Source organism: Mus caroli, unplaced genomic scaffold (genome assembly GCF_978045245.1).
Source record: "Mus caroli unplaced genomic scaffold, Mus_caroli_1 scaffold_9, whole genome shotgun sequence".
Lineage (NCBI taxonomy): Eukaryota > Metazoa > Chordata > Mammalia > Rodentia > Muridae > Mus > Mus caroli.
In genome coordinates, this window is record NW_028227264.1 from 26,058,286 (window position 1) to 26,081,735 (window position 23,450).

Below are 23,450 nucleotides of genomic sequence, written 5' to 3' on the forward strand. Positions count from 1 at the left end.
AAAGAATATGTTGAGAAGAGAAACTTGAACAATTTTCAAATCCAGATGAACACAGGCATTTTGCTGGGCTTGGAGCTATGTGGGAAATGGTTGCTTATGTATAACTGAGTCTGTCAGGTGACACCTGAGACACCTGTGACAACCAATTGTATGAGTCATATTAGCTCTTAGAATAGTTTAATTGGAAAACAACCAATGTGTATATCTACGAGGGCCATGAGAATGTGAGTATTGCTTTTATATGCAAGTTATAATTTTCTGCATCCCAGTGTGGCCAGTGTAGAGTTATGGCAAAGAAAAATGCCCAACACCCTTTAAATACATAGCCTACATGCAAAGGCTGTCCATAGTTAAGGAGGCTCCACTCTTCTCACTCTTCTTTACCATCCACACCACCTGCTATGACCAAAAATGCCTGGCCAGAAGCAGTTTAAGAGAGAAAGGGTTTGTTTGCATTATCAGTTGAGAGTTACTTCTCTGGAACAGGAGACAGGGCAGAAAGAGTAAGTAGGAAGTCATATCAGTCTTCATGCAGAAAGTAGAGAGCAAAGAGTCCTGGTGTTCTCCTTAACCTCTCTCTGTCTCTGCCTCTCTCTCTCTCTCTCTCTCTCTCTCTCTCTCTCTCTCTCTCTCTCTCTCTCTCTCACCTGGGATCCTCATCCTATCATTTTTGGAAGGTCTTTCTGCTTCAGTGAATTTATAGATAATGCCCAACAGACCTTCCCATAGGTTTGTTTCATGGTAATAATTTCCATCAAAATGACATTCAAGATTAACAACCCATCTTGTACACACACACACACACACACACACACACACACACACACCTATTTTAAAAGTAATTGACTAATTAGGTTGCTCCAAACAAAAACATGGTAAAAATTAGTAGCCCCACCTAAATACAAATAGCATACAGGTAGAAGAGGGTTTTAGATTTAAATTTTTGTCTTTAAAGAGGTGAGAATTTCCAAATTAACTCTTGTTAACCTGTCTGTTGTGTTGTAAGAGTGAAGATGAATGTATGTACGTACAGGGGATTTTCTCTAACACCACCATTTGACCAAAGTTTAGCAGCATTCTCAACCTGTAGGTCATGACAGTTTTGGGGGTCAAAAGACCCTTCCACAGGATATCATGTAAGACCAGTATAAAGCACAGATATTTACATTAAGATTCATAGCAATAGCAAAATCACAGTTATAAAATAGCAACAAAAATAATTTTATAATTTTACTGCAGTTGCACGACATGCGGACTGGTAGTAAAAGGTCACACGGATCGGCAACACACTTCCCATTGCCGACACAGAGCTTTAACGTGGATGAGCCTCATACCAGTAGAGTCTGGTAATGCCTACAGAGAGTCAACTGGGACTACTTTCAGGCAATCAGAGTATCTCAAGATCTACACAGGAGCTTGATAATCGCTGGTCCCAGTGAAGGAACAGAAGGACCTGTTCCTCCCCAGTTCTTTAGTTTACATACTTTCAAAGTAAATGCTTGAGAAGGAATTGTACGCATATTGCTTTATTACTTATCAACATATAAAAGCACTGAAGATAGATTTATAAAATGTTTCTTAAAGACAGCCTCTTTTTTCAGAAAAAACAACAACAAAAAAAAACCAATGTGAAACCTGGCTAACAGGAGAAGAAGGACAGGATGGAGAGAAGATTAGACAGATCCAGAATTACATAAAAGCAATTTATTACAGTCATGTGGAGAAAAGTCTGTTCATACCCCAAGGCAGAAGGAAGGGAGTGATGTGCTGAGCCCTGTCTGACTATGATATACCCAATCTCTTCATAAGTTATTATGTTTAGTGTCACCTAAGCAACAGCCTGGGTGGCAGTGGCAACAGAAATATATACTCCATTATAAGTCCTTTGTCCTTTGGGGTTTGGAACACATACCAGTAATGTTTGTAGGACACACTGGCAGTTTTGATCACAGTGGTATTATCAAACTGGTTACACTCACTGACTTTGTTTGATGTCTCTTCTTGCCCATTGAATATTCAAAGATAAACTCAGAGTTTTGAGGGTTGGATACCTATAATGCTATTTTTGTCTATCTGGGGAGACCAAGGGAAAACTCATAGAGGAGAACTGTTTATCAAGACACTGTCTGGAAGAGAGGAAAAAAGAAAGGAAGGAGAGAAGAAAGGAAAGGCTAGGGAAGGAAGGAAGAAAGAAAAAAAGAAAGCAAATGCAGAAGATAGACAATGGCTGAAGTAGGTGTCTAAGAGGGAGACCAGAGCCCAAGACTTACTTATAAAGCTGTGTATCTTTTTCTACCACATAACAATAATAAGTTTTGTTTCTTCTGCCTTGCATTTCTATTTTTTCTAGCTACCTTGGTAATAAAGGTAGGAGAAAAAAAAAAAAAAAAACCAACCTGTGTTGAAAAACATCTTTTTTCTGACAGCTAAATTCAAAGGAAAGCAAGAACAGATAAATTACATTTAAACTGCATGCCATGTCTTGATAATCTTTCTGACTACAATCATTTAGCTCTTCAGTCATGCCTAGATCCACAAGAGAGTGTGTAATGATCAGGTTTGTTCAAAGTCTGTAGCTATCAGGTGAAAATAAAATTAGAATTTGGTTCTGATTTATATTAGCTTTTCAGATACATATTTCTTTCTAATAGCTTAAGAGGCAGCAAAAAAATGCAGATTAAAGGCCACACAACTCTTCCCTGCCATACCTAAGCTTGTTTTATTACCAAGTGAAACAGATACAAAAATTACTAGAAACTTTCTTAATTTTTTTTTAATTTTTAAAATGCTGAGACTATTTATTGGAAAATAAATTTATCTTTATAATTCTACAGTCATAATTATTGTTTAAACTTCTGCTTATCTTCATAATAGTTATAACAGTTTATGAATAAACATTGTCTCTATATTAATTGCTTTCTTTTGGTTTTTCTCTGCCAGGAAACTAAAACCCAATGTGTACGAATTGCTACAAAAGGTAAGAGACTTACCTTTTTGTTTCCAGTTTGTTTTGGCTTGTTTGCTTGCTTGCTTGCTTGCTTGTTTTTGTTTTGTTTTGTTTTGTTTTGTTTTGTTTTGTTTTGTTTTGTTTTGAAGTCCATTCACTACTCCTTTCTGAAATCAGAGTTTTTGGTCATTGTTTGAAACCTATTACATGCAGTGTTTCTATTATAGGGTATTTGTACTGGGTCCAGATAAACCCCACACATTTTCTCTGACTCACTTGGGTGTCTTTAAGACAAAATGAAGTTCTACATCTACTAGTGCTTAAATTACAGGAACCTTGTTACAATAAGAAGATGGATTTTGAAACTTTAGAATGGCATATCTCTACACTTAGTGCCTGAGAGTGAATGGTACCCATCAGCCAATCAGGAAAACTTCGCCAGAGTAGTTCAAAATACCTACTTACTTCAAATTCTCTTACTTTGTGTGATAGACAGATCAAACATGTTTATATACGATGCGTCTCCACAGTCAGGCAAACACCTCAGTAGTATTTGGTTCTGACTTACAACGTACAAAGGTAATTCACCAATACAGCAGCACTGGTGTGGGAGGACAGTTCCAAGACTTCATCACTGGAAGGAAGACATTTTCATTTTTCTTTTCGGTTTAACTAATGCTGGGAAATTATGTCTGGAACTCTGGCAACCAGAACAATGCCTGCTGACGCCACCTGTTGTGACTTGATGTTACTTGTTGATGATAATAATAATAATAACAATAATATATATATCTTTGAATGAGTATTTGGCATTTAGCATGGCGAGAAGTCTTCTATAACTCTGTGTATTACCCTTTATTTAAAAATTGATTGGTCCAACAAGGGAGAGTCCACCACTTTGTTCTAGCAGCAGTGGAAGAGCTGTCTGCATGCCTGCTTGCGCCTACATAGAGGGTTGTTCCTCTGGGATCTCTGTTGCCATAGTTAGTTTCTGATACACATTTGTGAGTGAAGCTGATTCACTGGGGATAACAATGAATAGCCATATTCTGTTTATGTTGGCATCCTTTCTTTCATCCTATCTACCCATCAATCTGCTCAATTAGCATTTGTTTTTCTCTTGATTTGTGCAGGCAATAAAGAGTTTCCCTTTGACTCATGGGGCTAATAAAGAAACTTCACAGATGGGCAAAAAAACACTACTGATTTCATTCCCCTACTAAGATTCCTCATGATAGTTAAAAAAAATAATTAAGTAACTCTAGTGAAAAGAAAATTATATGCAGAAGCATCTAATGTGCAAACTTCATTTATTTTAAGACTTGACTTGTAAATCAGGAGTTAAGCCCAAAGCTTCTGGAGGTTAGACATGGAAGACAGTAAGTTATGTACCACCTTTGCTTTTCCAGATTTAAAGATGACCCTAAGAATGTAAAAGGTAGTCAGATCGGGCCATCAGTTCTTTAGATAGGAAAATTCTGTATTTCTCTAACAGGAAAAAAAAATAAAGAAAAAAGAACTGCAGTACTTGGAACATGACAAATTTTCTTCTCATTCTCTTGCTTTTGCGTGAACTGTCTTTCAGTCACTCTGTCCTCTTTTGGATGACAATAAATTCATGATGTCAAATGTTATGCAGTATCTATGTTCCAGGAAAGATTATAGATGGTGGGATTTGATCTTAGCATGTGACACAGAACATTAGCAAGCAGCCTGGAGGGTGGCTAAGAAATTTGGTCATTTCCCTTGTTCTCCTGAGGTTATCTTGCAGGTGACAGACTGGCATACTCTGCGTAAAGACTCTGGCCTTAGACTATCTCAGTTAGATCCTGATTTTGCCTCTCAGCTTTGGACAAGTGACCAAAGCTGCATTTACCAAATGCTAGTAATAAAGTACTTATCACTCTTTATTTTTTGAAGACTTTGGAAACATATTAAATACTCTGTCCTCATTTGGGGTTTCCTTTCCTGTTATCTATGATATATCTTGCTTCACTCTGCCCAGGACCTGAGTCACCCCTATGTCCACAGCATTTATGGTGAATACACTAAACACCTGTCATATAACTTACAAACCACCTTGGTACTAGATCACATGTTGCTGTGTTACTATGCTTCTATTCCTGAATGCCTAGTTTATTTAATAATGACTTCAAAGTACAAATGGATTTACTCTGGTAGCTATTATAGTGTATTTCTATAATTGTTGTACCTTATTATAATTCATAATATCTTATATATAATTTATATTATACTTTATCATAAGTATATACATGTAGAAGAAGTAGTATTTGCAAAATCTAATATTATCTGTGATTTTAGTCATCTATTGGGGCTCTTGAAACATAGCCGCTGCAGATGAAGAGGCTGTTACGCACACAATGCTTTTTGAACAAGCCCTAGAATATTGAAGCTATTACTTATGTTAAGCACTGTTTTTATACCTTAGTTATACAGTGCATCATTATCTTATCTAACAGACCTCTTTAGAAGCTCATGTAAGAGCCTCTGTGGTTTCCGTCACTGCTTTAAATCTAGAATATCACAGTGTCCCGGCCCTAGGTGAACAGGCTTTTAACCTTGCTTTTGAACCACATAAACCATTGTATGCAGTTATGGAAAAAACATGAATAGGAAAGTACAGGTAAATTGAAGATAGAATATCACACTTAGTAAAGTGGCACTGCCTTATTTCCTCAGTGCACACTAAAAAGTACCTTATCAATATGGTTGCCTTTTGTCTGAAAGTTTTCAGCATGAAAATAAAAAGTTTCAGACAAAGCATCTTGAAGACCTATTTGATGATCAAAATTTCATTAAGTGCACATCCTATCAAGGGGTACAAAGAAACTTTCCAGTAAAGGACTGACGAGTTAAACAAGTGTGCACTTTTTGTTAATGACTGTCTAAGCTATATCTATGTATGAGATGTGTGGGCTTTGCGTTTATGCATGTATACATAGGTTCATTAGTAGATTTCTTGATTTTTTTTTTAAAGAAAGGTAATAAAGTGATGAGAACTATATAAGTGTGTGTAGGAGCAATGCTGAGTCCATAGGCAAATCTTTGGCATGTGGAAGACTGCCCCTGATGCTCAGGGAAACAAAATCATTCCACTTCTCAAATAGTGTCAACAAAAGGACAAGCGAGCCGGGGTTGGCTGGGCTAACCAGAAAGTTAGAAAACACTCCATTGTAATCTATGTGACATCCCTATGGGGTCATCCTGTGTCCCACCTCTACATTCCTCAGACCCTACCCCTGTCTTCACCTCTACACCCCCAGCTACAAGTACTAAGAAGGTGGGTCCCTGCTTCCCAAATGCCCTTCATATCTAAGTCAAGTTTGCTGAGAAGAGCAGGAGTCTTTTCAAGTCCAGATGTATCTGTTTTAAGATATTCTAGTTTTCCATGTTGAATACAGTTAGACAATGTGTATTTGCTTGTTGTTTTTTTTAACTAAAATACTTAATCAAGATGAATTCTGTGACTCAATAGTCTCACCTATCACTATATTCCAGGAACAAGTGCAAGATGGAAGTCTTATTATGTACAACAAATATTTGTTCAATTGATAATTAAATTTAAATCTGAGGCATATAGTTCTGCTTTAATATTTAATCAAACTGGTTACAGCACTGCCTGCATTTCTGAAAAGTAGCCGAGCATTGGTATGTAACAAGTTGCATATGTAGCGGAAGTTGTTTTGTGTTTCTTGACATGTGCATTTATATGTCACATTCTAGTTCACGAAATAGCTCAAAAGCTGTGTGAGTCTGGTTAACAAGAGTTTGTAAACTGATACATATTAAGTTTAATGTACGTTTTCTTTGGATGAGCTTTGGCTAGAATAAATGATAGTACCTGATCTCTTCATTCAAATATCTATTTATATACATAAATAAGACAGTTTAGCAAAAATGCTTCAACTTGGTCACTGCGATTCTATAACTTTGTTGGTTCCCAGGATGAAGACAGTCGTCTAATGTCTTAACAAGAATTAAATGGTTTGGTGTATTTAAGCAGAAACTCTAAAGGAAATATCTTATTACTTTGATGTTCTATGTAGCCATTGTGGTAAAAGATTAAAATTCCATTAAACATTGTATGAATGAGTGTTCCTTAACAGCACAAAAATATGTTTTGCTGATGTGAACCTCTCTGACTTCATTTGTATGTATTAAAATATTATCTGCAGCAGAACATAAGAACTCTGAACATTAATTACAAAACTCAAACTAAAAAGTTAAAAAGGGATATTGCTGATTTTTCTTTTGTTAGAGTCAGTTCTCCCAATAACCTCTATATGCCAGGAATATTCTTCATTTAATGTTTTTTTTCTTAAATCACATAACAAGGGATGTATATGGTTCCTTCGTAAGTAGACTTTCATCCCCTCCGTCCCTCCCCAAAAATGTATTTCTCATAGAAGAGGAAAGGCCCTGAACTCTAAAGGGCTTCTTTGCTCTCTTCCTAGCACTACCCTAGCTGGAACTCAGATATATATTTCTATTACTATTAGAGAAAATGCTGTTTGCATGGTCTACTGCCTGATCAGATACAGGTAGGCACTTTGTGTCTAAGAGTCCTATTAATCAACACTTCATTCTAACTGCATATTCTTGCCATGAATGAGTAGAGATAACTCCAGCATCTTCACTCTTCTTTCTTATGCCATAAATGTATTTAAATAGCAAAATGAGAACGGGCATAGACTAATTGGTTGATAACTTTTTCAAATTGAACTTAAGTAATTAGAGACCACTCTAAAACTAAAGATTAGTGGATTCTGGCTTTTAACAATGGATGTAGTAAGATTCCTCAGTTCAGATAATGTGCTTGACTTGATTCATAGTATTGATAACCTCTTTTATAATGTTAATTACCATGTAATTACCATGTAATTAACATTATAAAAATAGTGTCAGAATCTTAACATAAATGTAGGAACACCTTTCTTATTCTTTATGAAACTAAGGGTTTCTCTATCAACAAACATAGAAATAGAATTCATTAGGATATAGTTGATATTTTGACTTGCTTTCAGTAAAGTTCCTGTTTTAATACTAAAAAATAAATTATTAAGTTTGGTTAATGTGTAATTAATATTTTGAAATATCAATAGTTTAGCTTGGTGTGGTAGTATGTAGCCAAAATGCCAATATTTTAGCAACAGAAATAGAAAGATTACCATAACTTAAGGGCCAGCCTGGCCTATTTAGTTTATATCAGGCCAACAAGGGGTACTGAGTAAGAGTCTCTCAAAACAAAAACAAAATCAATAAATTTACAGCAACAAGCAGAACAACAATTTATGAATATATAATGTATCCAGTAAAAACCGTAAGAGTATAGATAATAGATGATAAATAGATGATCATCATATATCATAGATATAAATAGGTTGATAGATGAAGATAATTCATCTGACCTGAAAACTAAAACACACAAAAAAAATCTTTTAATACTATTTAATGATGGTTTTTATTTTTAAAATGGTAAAATAACTAATCATTTTTCTTTTCTTTTTCTTCTCTCCTGACCCTTTTATATACCTCCAATTCATGTCCTTTTTTTTTAATATTTGTTACACACATGCACATACACATACACACACATGCACGCACGCACGCACGCATGTACTCAACAAACATTCTAATACATAAATACAACCTGCTCAGTCCTTGTAACATTACCTGTATTTATATGAGTGATCTCAGGGCTTTGGGTATTGGGTTGGGAGGCTCTTTCCTGAGGAAGGACATTTCTTCCAGTCTCAGCATCCCTTGTTTGTTGCGTAGGGTAGAGAACCTCTCCCACTTCCATGTTATCATGTCCATTAGTGTCATTGTTCAAGTCTTATTTCAGCAGCCTTGGTGAGACTTCATGGATGTAGTCTTTGTAACATTTCTAGGAGGTATAACCTTTTGTTTACAAAGCATGTTCTGCTGGCTCTTAGAAGCTTCAACCCTTTCTTCCAGAATGATACCTGTGCCATAGATATTGAATTACATTGTAGATGTATCAGCTGGGACTGAGCACTTTACTCTCTCTTGTTCTCTGAATTTCAGTTGGTTGTGGGATTGTTGGATTTGTTTTTGTTGTTTGTCTGTCTGTTTGTTTGTTTGTTTGTTCTGATAGTCTCTATCTTTGGGGATGCGATGGATAAAAATCATATGTACCTGGGCTAAAAAACAAATACTTATAGTCTAGGTAAAATTTTAACCAGTGGTCCCAAGAAATTGTTATTTTTTTTCTTTTTCAATGTTTGAAGAAATAAAAGAGAATCACAAATGTTGTATATAAAATCAAAAACCTAACAACTTAACACATGAAAAGTAACTGGAATGAATCTAGTTGGCACCGCATTCTCTTAGAGAGTGCTGAGTGGAGACTTTATGACCCATTAGAGAATTGTAGTAGAAGTTAGTCATAGGTGGTCTTTGTCTCCTCAGTATGCTTTAGCCACAGAACATTGGCTCACTTGGCTTTTTAAAACACTCTAGAAATTATTTCCTGAAAACTCCCTTTAGCACTGTCTAAGAGGTAATATCCATTTAGGCTTTTGCCTATAGACCAATGCCTTCTTACATGGCTACTTATTACTGACTGCTTTCCCATTGTGTGTGTGTGTGTGTGTATATATATATATATATATATATATATTCATTGTTACTTTGTATCAGTACCTGTCTATACAGCTTTGCCTGTTCTCTTACCTGAATACATAAATTGAGCTGTGCAAGAACCTATTTCAAACATGAGAAAACAAATCAATAGAAAAATTAAGCTAAGCAATAAAACTAGATGATGAAGGGTATTTGTGGGTTGTAGAGGTACAATATATAGACACAGAATTGATTTTAAACATTTAGGAAGAATATTTGATAGAGTTACTCTGGAAAGACCTGACCGTAGGCCTTTCCTGCTGAATTTTTCTTATCAGGATTTGATATGTACTCATAATAGCTGAAAACCTGAGAAATTGAAGAGCAGACAGGGTTGTGGAGCAAAAGGAATCTTCACAGGGGTGTGCGTGGATCCCTCACCTCATGGTTAAGATGAGCAGAAAGCTGGCTGGAGGAAAAGGAAAAATGAAGGTACCATACTCACCTTGCTAGGCTCATCTCATCTCAGGACTAAAGATCAGGTTACAAATACCTATCTTCAGTTCAAATCACCTTGCTCTGTAAAAGAGCTACTGGTTATTTTGAAATGCACTAAGCAGTGAGAGATATGCAAGTCACATCACTGTTGTCAACTATAGAGACCCTGAGTATGACTTGGTAGTGAACAGTTAGGATTAGATTGTCCTTAAGTTGAATGAGTCAGAGTTGGAGGGAGGAACAGTATGTGTGCACATGTGTAAGTGGATAGCTAGGGCTGAGGAGCTGACACAAATAAGGACTCGACCCTAACATGGAGAAAAAAGTGTCTACATGGAGGAAGGGGGGGAGGGTATCTTGATAGAGGAAGTGGGGAGGGTATTCTCAGAGCCCATTAGGATAGGGAACTAAGAGAAAGACATTATAAATTCTTGATAATGCCATATAAATGACTGGTTGGAGCCAGATACCAGTTCTCCACTCATTATGTAAAGTAAGTCATATTTACACTATACTAGCAAAACCAGTGCTTCTTCCTCCTTTTGTGGTGTGGGATTCCTGGAGTGCCATGGGTGTGTGGACTTGAAAGGGTGAATTTCATTTACCTTTTCTCGACTTCAATTTCATCACCTTCTTTTTCACTAAGGATAATTAAGTTTGTTAGTTTAAGAATTTTATTATTATTTGAGTGTCTGCATGTGTGCATGTATAAAGGGGCATGTATGGATATCAGAGGACAGTTTGGGGTTGGTTTTCTCCTTCCACCTTTACATGGGCTCTGGGAATGTAACTTGGGTTATCAACTTTGTTCACTACCTGGCTTTGACTACTGCGCTATCTTATGAGCCCAAATTTAATCTTGTCATTAGACATTGAAATTGATCCTTGCCGGGCGTGGTGGCGCATGCCTTTAATCCCAGCACTCGGGAGGCAGAGGCAGGCAGATTTCTGAGTTCGAGGCCAGCCTGGTCTACAAAGTGAGTTCCAGGACAGCCAGGGCTACACAGAGAAACCCTGTCTTGAAAAACCAAACAAACAAACAAACAAAAAAGGGATCCTTGAACTGATTGTAACTTGAGAAGCTGAGACAGACTGGGAAGTGTCTCTGGTATTCATAGCTTCCCTTTCTCCCCTCTCCACTGTCCCCTCTCCCTTCTGTTGTCACCTCCTCTGTGTACTTATGCTCCTCATTCCATAAAGACTCATCTGACATGTTGCCCAGCCTTGGTTGCTTAACACAGAGGAGGAGGTGACAGCAAAGACAGGGAGGAGAAAGAGGGAAGGGAAGAGAGGAGTATAGGTGGGTGAAATCATCTGTCAGTTTATTTCGTAACTTTAGTTCCCAGAGAAGGAATGATACTGTAAGCACACCTAACATCCAGATGCTGGTCTCTACATACCTTCCTTAGCTAATGAAAACAAACTGGTCTTCTCCGGGAAATGCACTTGCACACGGACTGTGTCCAGTGAAATTGGAGCTTTCTGTTCGGTGTCTTGTACACTGTGATGGGCGCTTTCTGTAGCCTCATGCCTAAGAGCCTCAGGCTTAGGTTTCTACAGAAAGGTGTGACTTTACAGCAACATTGGTTTGCTATTGCTTTTAAAATATAATACATAGCATTCTAATTCAGTGTACACACACAAGCATTTATCTGTTAGCATCTAAGAATCTTAGGGCTTGGGTTTTTTTTTTTTTTTTAAAGAATATAACTACAGCATTTCTCCACCCTCAAAAAAAGTTTCTGTAGCCTCTCCTTGCTCTTGGTCAAATCAATGGCTTTTTCTTTTTTATTAATTCTTATAGCATGTACAAATGTATAAGTATGTACTTGCATTTCCCTAAATACAGCCTACTCTGTCTGTATAATGTTGCTTGTATGTACCATTTTGGGACTGATCACTTAGTATTTAATAACCAATTATGGTTCCTGTTCCCTGGAAAAGACTTTCTCCCACTCTCAACATTAGCAGGTAAGAATCTTATGTCATGTAGACTTTTCAGGGGCTGAACTAAACTACCTTAGGTTACCACCATTTATATCTGCAAAAAGATATCAACGTAATCGTTAAAAAATCATACGGATTTTAGAATCTGAAGCTTACTTAGGGTATTTTTGTCTTCAACTGCACCTCTGATGCTAAACCATCCTTCGCTGTTTATACTGTGAGAAACTCTTTTCCAGGAAGAAACGGTTTTACTGGGCACCAGTTTTATTGTTAAAAGTGCTTTTAGAAATATCCTTAAGTCACATTGCACTAATAGGACACTCATTTCAATCGAATTTGTATTTTAATCTTTCGGTTGTATATAGAATATTATGTTATTTAAATTTTCCCATATCACCATTTATAGAGCTGTATATTCATCTACATATAATCATTCTTAAACTAAAGGAAACACATATTGATAAGAGTCACAATGTTGAATAATTCTCTACCAGAAGCTTGGAAAGGTGAGAAAGCCATTTTAGACATACATCACCAAATTAGGAGAAAAGACCAATATTTTAAGATTGTAAATAGAACATACAAACATTAAGATTATATTTGCTTTCTTGAATCTTTTCCAGTATTTTTATTTCCCAATTATGAGATAAAAAGAACTTCTCAAAAGACATTTTCTCTATAATCTTAATTTTGTCTAAACTGTTGTCACGTCTTCATTGTTGCCCTTTTCTGTGAGGATACTGGTGGAAGAAAATGGTATTTTAAGTGGCAAACATTCACAAATAACCAACACGAGAAGAAACGGAATCCCTTGTGAGACTTAACAGGTTTGATTTTTTAACGATTACGTTGATAAATTTTTGCAGATATAAATGGTGGTAACCTAAGGTAGTTTAGTTCAGCCCCTGAATATGTCTACAGAGGATGCTAGATCCCAAGACCAACATGGCAGCTCACAACTGTCTGTAACTTCAGCCCTATAGTATCCAGTGCCCTCTCCTGGTCTCCAAGAGCAGCAATCACACATGCAATACAACACACAGTGCATAGATATACATGCAGGCAAAATACCCATATACATAAAAATAATGTTTTTGTAAAAGAGAGAAGGAAAACTCCAGGCTGGAGTGTGGCTAGCTTTTGTCTTTGAGGTAGCTTAACTCTGAAGAAACCATCAACTTTTCTGAAGGCTTGTCCCCAAAGAGCTTAGTTGTCAGCTTTCAGCATGCCTGAGCACCTTCCTGGCTGCCTGAGCTGCTTGCTGGTATCACACTCTTTCCTCCTACAGAGAAGAAACACATATCCTTATCCTAGGCATTAACTGTGCTCTTATCTTCAGAAATTAATCTGATTTAAGGCTCCATTATTCATTAATTCAGAGGAAGAAAGCTACGGTAAAACACATTCATATGACTAATATTAATATTAGAGTTTAGACTATAGTCTGGGAAAACTGAAAGCATATTTAAGTGAAGTCGAGTCAGGAAAAATAATTTTAATAAAGTTACAGGTTTTGTCACAATTTACACAGGCAAACTGTTAGGCACCAGTGTTTTCCTTTGCTCTGCCAAAGTTCTTAACATTGTAACCTTTTTTATTTAAAATGGAGAGAAGGAGTCTTTAAAAAGTGAATAGCTAATAAATAGATTCTAGGTCCTCTATGAAAATGTGAAGAACCCTTTGTTGTGGAAAAACTGCATCAGTGTTCACAATGGACTCAAATGAGGAATGGTCACATAATTTATTATTAAGACAGTCTCACCACAGTGACTGAACTGGGTGGACTGTAATGTTTACATGGGTAGAGGGGTGACAGTCAGCTTATATTTAAATGTGAACCTGATATAAACATATATCTATCTTTTTTAAATAGATGAATGATTGAATGAATGAATGATGAATGGATATATTCTTTTTACTCTCTTACAAAATTATTCTGTATGCCCAGCGATGTATACATATCATCTTAATATGTTGGAGACTTGAACAACAGGGGTTGTTTCTTATGAAAAGCATCGGGAATTGATGAGTTCTGATTGTCGGCTTCACAGGCCAGCTGAACATTTAGTCTCTCAAGTGGCGGAAGGTCCACCAGCAAAGTTGTAACTGACATGTTCCTTGAGTTCTTCTTAGAGGTTCATTCACTCATTTGACAAAGTCATAAGAAGTAAATAGATGAGTCAGGTACCACTTTCATGTTAGAATAATTCCAGGCCACAGAATTGGCACGGGTTCCTTGAAGGAGCTCTTTTGGTGAGGAGAATTTGTTTAGTTTTTTCTTGTCTTGTTTGGTTATAATCTCCCAGGGGGCTAGACGTCCATAGGGTGCAGAAGGCACGACAGCCAGATGCTGAGAGAGAACACCTCAACCACACACAAGAAACAGGGAGCAAGGCTATATAGAAACCCTTAAGACCCACTCCAGTGATTACTCCTTCCACCAAGTACCATATCCTAAAAGTTCTTACCAACAAGAGACAAACTATTCAGATACATGACCAAGTGGAGGACATTTCTCACTCAAATCACAACAGGAGATAGAAAGCATATACCTGCAACTGAAATAATCTAAATAATTCTAAATTCATGACACATTCAATGAAGAAAATGGAATTGTCTGACACGATTTCAAGTAACTTCTCTAAGTGAAGCTAATTCTGATAGGATTTCAGATAAGCCCTGTCTGAAGTAATGTTTGAGCTAAGACATTGATGAGAAAAGTATATGAGCCTGTAGTACCAATTGCCTGAAAAGCTTACCAAAGAGAAGGAACAGTAAACAAGGGTCCTAATATAGAATCAAATGGGTTCCAAGGAGCAATAGAGCTTATCGGAGTTAGTAAGCCATGGCAGGGAGCATGTGTGCTGCTCTATGTGTAAAGGAGAAGCAGTGCATTATGGAATTATGATTTTCTCCTTGCTTTTAAGGATTACTCAGGATGATCCAGAGAATAGATGACAGTGTCAACTTGTGTTAAGGAGGTCCATGTTGCTAGGAAGGAAGTTGTTATTTTAAATGCCAGACATGTTAGTAGCTAGGACTACATCAATGGCAGTAGAACTGAGATGAATCTATAGGGATTGTTGAGAGATTAAATTTGCTCTATGAAGAACAGGAAAATTAAAGTAGGCAGAATTTTGATCTTTGCAATTAAATGAATGACTTTTCCATTTAATTTGGTTGTTTAATATTGTAGAGAAATTGTCTTTGATATTCATGAGGAATCTCCCTACTGTTTGCACAAGATGAAAATTGAAAATGAAGGATTTGAAAACCTAAGTATATAGCTCAATGGTGGCGTGTTCACTTAGTGTGCACAAGGTCCTGGGTCCCATCATATAGAGGGAGGGAGGGACTATGGGAAGAAGGCAGGGAGGCCACAGTGATCACAGTGGGAAAGTCAAGGTGACAGAAGCCTGCAGAGGCTGGTCCTATCATGTGCACGTTTAAGAACCAGAGAGTAATGCTTTGCTCACTTCATCTTCTCTATTTTTCTTTCACAAGCCAGAATCCTATAACCAGAGAGTAGCCTTGCCCACAATTTATCTCCCAGATTATTCAATATCCTGTCAAAACTGTAGGCAACACTGGCCTTCACAGCAAGAATAGGCTTGGGGTTGATATAGTAGAACGATCATTATTCATGAGAAAATAGGATTGTCTTTTCAAAGTTCAAAAGTTAATTAGGAATTAATATTCCAAAGACATACCTACATTATTTTTCAGAATATTATGGATTTTTAAGACCATTTAGCTGTGTGTGTGTGTGTGTGTGTGTGTGTGTGTGTGTGTGTGTGTGTGTGTGTGCAGGTTCACATTCACCACGGCACATGTGAAGAGACCAGAGGGCAACTTTGCTGCTACTTTTAGATTTTGGAGGCAAAGGCATCTCTTGTTTATAGTGCATACAAGTGTACAAAAGTTTTAGATCAGTTCTTCTAACTCTATCTCCCATCTTACAATTGTACTATTATCAAGAGAGATGTGTGCCATTACATCTGGCTTTGTTGAAATTGAACTCAGGCTGTCAGGTTTGCACACCAAATGCTTTTACCTCATGACCCTTGTCCTTGTGGCCCTGATTTATTGTTATAATAAACTATTCCCAAAATTGGAAATAATGCTTTCACATACAAATGTGTTTTATTCAAATATAATATCTTCACTTAAGTTTTAGTATAAAGTATATTAAATACATGTAGAAATTGTGAGGGGAGTTACTACAGCATCAATTGTAATCCATTATGGTGATAAGGAGTAAAAGATGTAATAGTTGAGAACATGGTGTTCATAAATTGCTTCAGGCACACTTATTCTCTCATTTCCAATCTACCACCTAAAAGCTATTTTGGCTGATGTGCTTTGCAGTAAAAAGTAAAAATAGTATTAGAAAGAATTAAGCTTTAACATAAAATAATAAAATATGACCATTCCATTTTATTATCTATTTACAACATGATTTAATGCTAATTTTAGAACTCCTGACATGTCAGTGCCCTCTTATTCTGATAAGAGGACCAGTGTTTACTTGTAGTTTTAGTTTCCTCTGCTAATGAGCATTATTGGTAGTGTGGGAACTGATATCAATTCTCTGGAGCTTTTTTACATGCCGCATTCATTCCATGCTGCAATTATTAGTTCCAATGTCCTGTATCTTCACTGTCGAACTTCGTGTTGACCAGAGTAGTATAATCACGGTGGCCCATGCTAGCACTCACATTTTCAAGTAATTAAAGAGCAATCTGAAGACTTGTATTACCATGAAATGCAAGGAGCAATTTATGTATTGGAGAGAATTTTAACATGGAAGTCTTCATTACAATATCAGTAGCCCACGTTTAAATTCAGTTTAGTTATAGGAAAGTTGTGTTAAGTGACTACTGAGACAGAAGTAACTTTACAACTGATGTAGACACTTATGACAGAGCAGAGATGGCAAAATTCGGGAAGGTAAGATTTCTCCTTCCATGATTTGAAGCTTTCAATCAAACCAGAATAGTTAACGTGAACTCATATTAGATCCCATAGATTAAGTTTATCATGATTGATATTCTAATCCCAATTTTATTCTAATCCCATTTACCATTAAAGGCATTATGGTAGGGAAATTACTTTGAATTTTTTCAGGTATGTTCAGTGTTATTATAAAGATCTTAATAAGTAGAAAGGAAGGGTCAAAGTCATAAAAGGGACTTGCTGACAGGAACAAAACATGGACTGATACCATGCTTTGAATCAGAAGGGAACTTAAGCCTGGGAATTCAGGTAGACTTTGGAGGCTCAAAAGGCCAGAAAATTGATTGTACCCCTTGGATCTCAGAAAGCCAAACCACACCAGCATCTGCATATTAGTCTTATATTGGGAATTCACCATGTCAGAAATAGGTAATGTTTATGTTCCTTTGGCCAAAAATTATAATTTGTTACTAAATTATGCCTAATTAATAAGGAATGGGTTTAGTTTATTTGTTTGTTTGGCTGATTGGTTGGTTTACTTTTCAGAACAGGGTCTCATTGTGTAGTCTTGACTGTCTTAGACTCACATGTCTCACTATTTAGATCATGTTGGCTTCAAACTTACAGAGATCCCCCTGCCTATGCCTCCCAAGTGCTGGGATTAAAGGTGAGTACCACTATGGCCATCAAAGGTAGAATCCTACTACAACGTCTCTGTGAATGTGGAAGTTACTTTGGAATTGAACAGTGAGCACTGCTTTTATGAATTTTGGGGTCAGAGAGGCAAAAGCCTAGATTGCCTTCAGCAAGCTGTCAGAATATTGGTGTCTCTGCAACAAGGATCAGAGTGAGATGAATAACTTGTTATTGGAAAATGAAGGGAAAGGGATGCTTGTTTCAGAATAGAAATCCAACTGAATTGTGTCATACAGTTATGTAGAAAGCAAAATTTATAAAGCTCGAACTTTATAAAAAGAGATATACTCTTGTCAAAAAACGAGCATACACACACAATCACAAACACAAAGAATTGTGTGTTAGTACACATGTGCACACACACATATGTATATATGTATGTGTATATATATGTACATAGAAAGGCATTTGTAGTATAAATTATTTAAAATTTTCTATTTTACTTTTAATTGTGTGTCTATGTGTGTCTGTGTGTCTGTCTTTGTGTGTGTGTCTGAATATGTGCCTGTCTATGTGTTTGCGTGTCTGTGCATGTGTCTGTCTGTATATCTGTGTGTGTCTGTGTGTGAGTGTGTGTCTATCAATATTTGTATGTGTCTGTGTGTGTGCATGTGTGTTTGTGTATGAGTAGAGGTCCTTGCCAAGTCCAGAAGGTGCTGTCAGATGCCTTGGAGCTGAACTTACTGACCACTTGATGTGAGTTCTGGTATGAGGTTAACCTCTCAGCCATCTTCACAACCCTTGAGGACTTAATTTTTGTTTTACATTCGTGACCGTTGACCTCTGTGTATGCTTGGTGCTCTCTGAAGGCAGACAAGAGCATTGGGTCCACTGGAACTATAGTTCCAAATGATTGTGATCTTCTATGTGTGTGCTGGGAACCAAACCTGGGTCCTCTGCAAGAGTAGCAAGTGCCCTAACCATCGGACTGTTCTTTCAAGCCTCTAAATTCCTGATCCTATTATTTACACAGTTACTGTAGAGATGCCTGAATTTAGTCCTTTGTTTACAAAAGCAAATGCTAAGTCAGAGAAAAGTTCGTGTTTTATTCACAGAAATTAAAAACAGCTTGTTAGGCTGAATCCCTGCTTTAAAGGGATTATATACTTCATATTGCAATATTATAGCAACTCTCTCTCTCCCTGCCATGCTTTCTATATTTATCTTATTGTAGGGAAAAGAAATTAAAATTCCATTCAGTCTCATCAAGACACATTTTCAGAGTATTACAGAGTACTGGTTTATGATTATCTCTCTATTATAGACAAACAAAATATTCTTTATCCTCTATCAGTTTAGTTTCTGAAATTATGGATTCTATTTGGATTTTAATGAAATGTGGATTACTTTGAACATTATCTCTGATTTACTAAATGACATTAGAGTAGAAAGTTAATTGAATCTTTTTTGAATGAGCAGTGACCACTATGAGTTAGTGATTGGAGCAAAAGATAGTAAATGATGTATTTTGAATTTTCCTTATGTGTTTAAAATTATATCAGAACAGAAAATGACTTGGGTATGCTCCGTTTTAGTTTTCTTCACACAAATGATGTGACCTCTTTTACATTTGCAAAACATATAAGGAAATTACAATTTATTTTTAAATATTTTTTGAGTTTCATAGTATGCTATAGGGAAGGGTGCCATATACTAGAACACATGTAATGTGTAGTATGCTTCAATTTTAAAGAAAGATAAAATATTTCCCCAATATCTGAGTAGTTGTAAGTTTGTCACCATATTCTGAATCCTTCAGTTGCCTGTTTCACATTTTAGAATCTTGTTTATAATTTTTACATTTCCTATTCTACATTTCAGAGCTCTTGAACTATTTCTACCTTTCTATAATCTGTGAAAAGTCTACGTTCATACTTCCCATTGTTCATGGAAATGTAGAAATGCTCATGATAAAATGATCCTCCTAGCATTTATACAGCCCTGGGAGTGGCAGAATGTAAGTGTAAGTCACAGCTTACAGTGTGAGTGCTCCTTACCCCTTGGGGAAAATACCAGTTACCCTTTTAGAAATACTTAGTCTGTAGATGTTTGCTATGCAGGAATGCCTCCACTGTTGTTGATTCAAAAACCAGTGTTTGATTTGCTGCGTGCAGCTGCTATTTACAACACCTGACTTTGCATCTGTGCCCTTAACACTCCAGCCTGCCTTTGCTTGAGGAAACCATCCAAGTCTTGTACATTTCCTATTGGCTGCTGTTTGCCACAAGAAACCCCACCTGGGCCACACTGGCAACCGTCCTCTGCATTCTGGACCCTGTAGAAGAAGCCACTGTGTGTCATGCAATTATTGCTCTTCTGACAAGTTCAGTCTCAGGGAGAGATGGTTTGAAATAGCTGTGGTTTTGTGTTACTCTATCCGTGCAGAAGAGATTGTAGGAAACAAGAAATGTAGTAGAAATGTAAAATGGGTAAAGATCATGTAAAACCTGCAGGATAAGACATCATCTCATTAATTTCTATTTTCAAGTAATATGGGTAGACCTCATTTTATTGGTATGCGATTTCTTTAGCACAGTTTCACATCATCATGGTGACAACAGCCACCCCTTGAGTTCTCCTTTGTTCCTCACTTAGTGCCCTACACACAATGGATTTCCCCACAATGATCTGGTCATTCATTCAGAAAGTATAGCTTATGTGCTGTCTGTCAGGTACTGGAGGTCCAGGAAGTACACTGTAGAAAAGAAGGCATGATGTCTGCATGAAGAGTTAGAGTCAGAACTAATTTCATCTGCATCTGTTACAAGTTCTGAGATCTGATCTTTCTCTGGGTCACTTCCCAATTCATTGCAGTAAATCTCGAAGAAATGTGTTATCAAATTCTCGTAACATATAACTAGTTAATCAACTCCCATCAGCCACAGATATTCTTATCCATTTTAAATCGAGACTGTTTGGGCTCTGGGTTTGTAAAAACAAGTCACTAATTTACTTTTATGTAATAGATAGAAAATAGTGTGGTTATACACACACACACACACACACACACACACACACACTTTGCATCCTTGGCTGAACTCCACAGGAAAAGAAATTCCTGGAATCAGTACTAAATAATCACATTATCACATTATATGTGTCTATTTTAAAATAGTTATACTATTTTAATCCTCTAAACTCCTCTAAAAAGAATTGCACAACTATACATTTGACTATTGTCATGATACCTTTCAAGATCTGGCTATTTTTCAAGTTGTTGTTGTTGTTGCTGTTGTTCTTGTATGTGCTAGATATGGATGTGTGTATATGGACACACATGATATGTTATGTGTGTACAAATAAGAGGACAGCTTTGTTTGGTCACTTCTTTTCTACTACCTTTGCTTGGGTCCTGAGGATCAAGTTCAGATTATCAGTTGGTATTACAAGTTGACACTCATATCAGAGGACCGGCTTGTTTATCTATCTCCATTCCAGAGAATAGCTGCTCATAATGAAGGGTGTCTGAAAGTGGCCAAAATGAATGTTTCTGAAGCTTTTAGAAGGATGAAAGAATAAGAGATAGCAGCTTCAGAATGTCCCATGATATGTAGATCCATTCAGTTATCATAAGAAGCAACCTAAATGACTTTGTGATTACATCTTTTCCTCTCCCAAAGAGAATCTTCTAGTGATAGAGAACTAAATCTGGAAATCAAATGAACAGTCCTGTTTAGAGAGACCAGGAAGAAAAATTTGATTAATGCCCAATAAAAGGAAGGAGTATGCAGAGCCAATACAGAAAAGAAGATGCACCTCACCGCACAATTATGATAATGAATTAGGGAAGACAGACAAATCAAGTTGTTAGCACCTTAACAGACCAGATTGACTGGCACTTCTTTTCTGGCCTCCTTGGTAATTCTTTAATCTATTTTTTTCCTCTTATTCATTCAGTTCTAAGTTTATTTCAGAATTCCCTTTTGTGTGGTATTTGTGATATTATTGAGTGTAGCTATCCTCAGGACAACAGACACAAATGTGATGTGTATTATCTCCTTCAGACACTCACATCCTTAGTACTGTCCCAAATTCTGTCAGTCTTGCCACTTTTTTGGGGTGAAGGTTATCATCTCATTTGTACATGGTTAGTAATTATGATTTAACTAGTATTGGGTTATTATTAGACCTATAAAAATTGCTTTCCTCTTTCTGTACTCCTCTGCTGTTAGTAACGACAAACCAATTTGGTCAGCTCTAAGACTAAGTATCTGTCTAAAGTCCTTATTCAGAGGCTGAGGAACAGCTAAATCAGTCAGTGCATGCCATGCAAAGATACGAATGAGGACCTAAACAACTCGCAGAGAAGTGTGGTGGCAGGCTCCAGTAATCCCAACACTGAGGAGGCAGAAGCAAGAGAAACCCTGAGGTTTCCTGACTTAGGCCAATGAGAAGTTCTGACCTTTCCCCCAAAAGAAAAGATGCACAGGGCCTGAGAACACACACAGTTGTGTATCATCTAGTCAATACACACACACAAACATATACACGCCATGCATATATCACACATACACCCACATATATAGAGATATAGAGAGATATAGAGATATAACCCTGGCAGAAAGCACAGAGGGATTCAAGTAATGTTTCGCTAAAGGGTCAGTTATTCTAAATAGTCTTAGTGGGCTGTGTGCCTTGAATCCCTTATGCAGTGGAAGATGACTCCTCAGTTTTCTTTGACATGCACAAACACTTTCAGCATGTCTGTGCTTGTTTTACTTCCTCGTGCTTGTGGGCTTCCTCCCCACCAACCACACTGCTACACAATTCCTGCGTTACCTTAGATACCGTCACATTGCAGTTTCCACTTTGATTTAAACATTTCACTTAGTTAATCTATGAGTATTTAGTAAGATCATCTACTTCATATAATCCAAGTCACATTTCAGTCATCAAACCCTGTACCCACACTTGGGATCACCTAATCTGTTTAATTGAAATTAAAAATGAAACAAAACTGCCATTTAAGAATTATGTGACTTCAGTGGTTTTCTACTTACTATATTTCACTAACTGAAGGAATGAGTGAATGAATGAATGAATGAATGAATGAATGAATACAACTTGTTTGTTAAATGTGCAGCTGTATCTCATCCGTGAAGATTTGATTGATTCTTTTACTAAAGGGAAGCTTCAGTAAGCACTTCCGTGACTGAAGTGCTGCTGATCAGAACTGGGTTATCAGTTTCAATGCAGAGCATTTCTCTTCAATCACTTCTGAGATCCCAAGGGGAAAGTCGCTCCTGTGCTGCTTGGACCTCTTCCCCTCTGATAAAGTGCATTTTCACACTAGGACCTCTGTAATCATGCGTATGGATTTTTCTGTGATATTTTTTATTGGAACAGCCCTTTAAATAACCTAACAATTTAATTCTAAAGATGATTCAGATGGGTGTTAATGAGGTGCAGCTTTTCCTAGAAAGTTAGTTGATGCTCGAGGAGGGAGTCCTTCGTGGAAGGGAATAGTTCTCTTTCTGAGAAGATGGGCATCATCTAAGGATTTCACACACTCCTGCACACTTACTGGATCTTGGTCAGACACCGTTTTGTGTTAGTTAGATGTTGACATTACAAATCTGACCTTCAACAATTGCTACCACTTCCCCTGATTTTATGCTACAGTATGGTCAGATATATTCAACAGTAGCCAGTATCCAACTGAAAGGCTACACCCCAAACTCCAAGTGAGACCCTCCTGTCCCCAAATCAGTAGGACTTGTCCACTTTGCTTCCTGGGGAGTTCGGGCAACTGGAAATGCCATAGAAACACTTGAGATAAGTTCTTTTCTTGGCTAGTCCT

At 37.0% G+C, this 23,450-nt stretch overlaps 1 protein-coding gene across 9 annotated transcripts in view; it reads left to right on the top strand.

The window, feature by feature from the left end:
- Ptprk (protein tyrosine phosphatase receptor type K) overlaps positions 1–23,450 on the top strand; it is a 514,942-nt gene that overhangs the window by 418,704 nt on the left and 72,788 nt on the right. For all 9 annotated transcript variants that reach the window (XM_085842716.1, XM_085842715.1, XM_085842708.1 and 6 more), the window contains exon 13: positions 2,941–2,977. In XM_085842716.1, the coding sequence (XP_085698842.1) occupies positions 2,941–2,977 (37 nt within the window). The remainder of the gene's footprint in view (positions 1–2,940; positions 2,978–23,450) is intronic.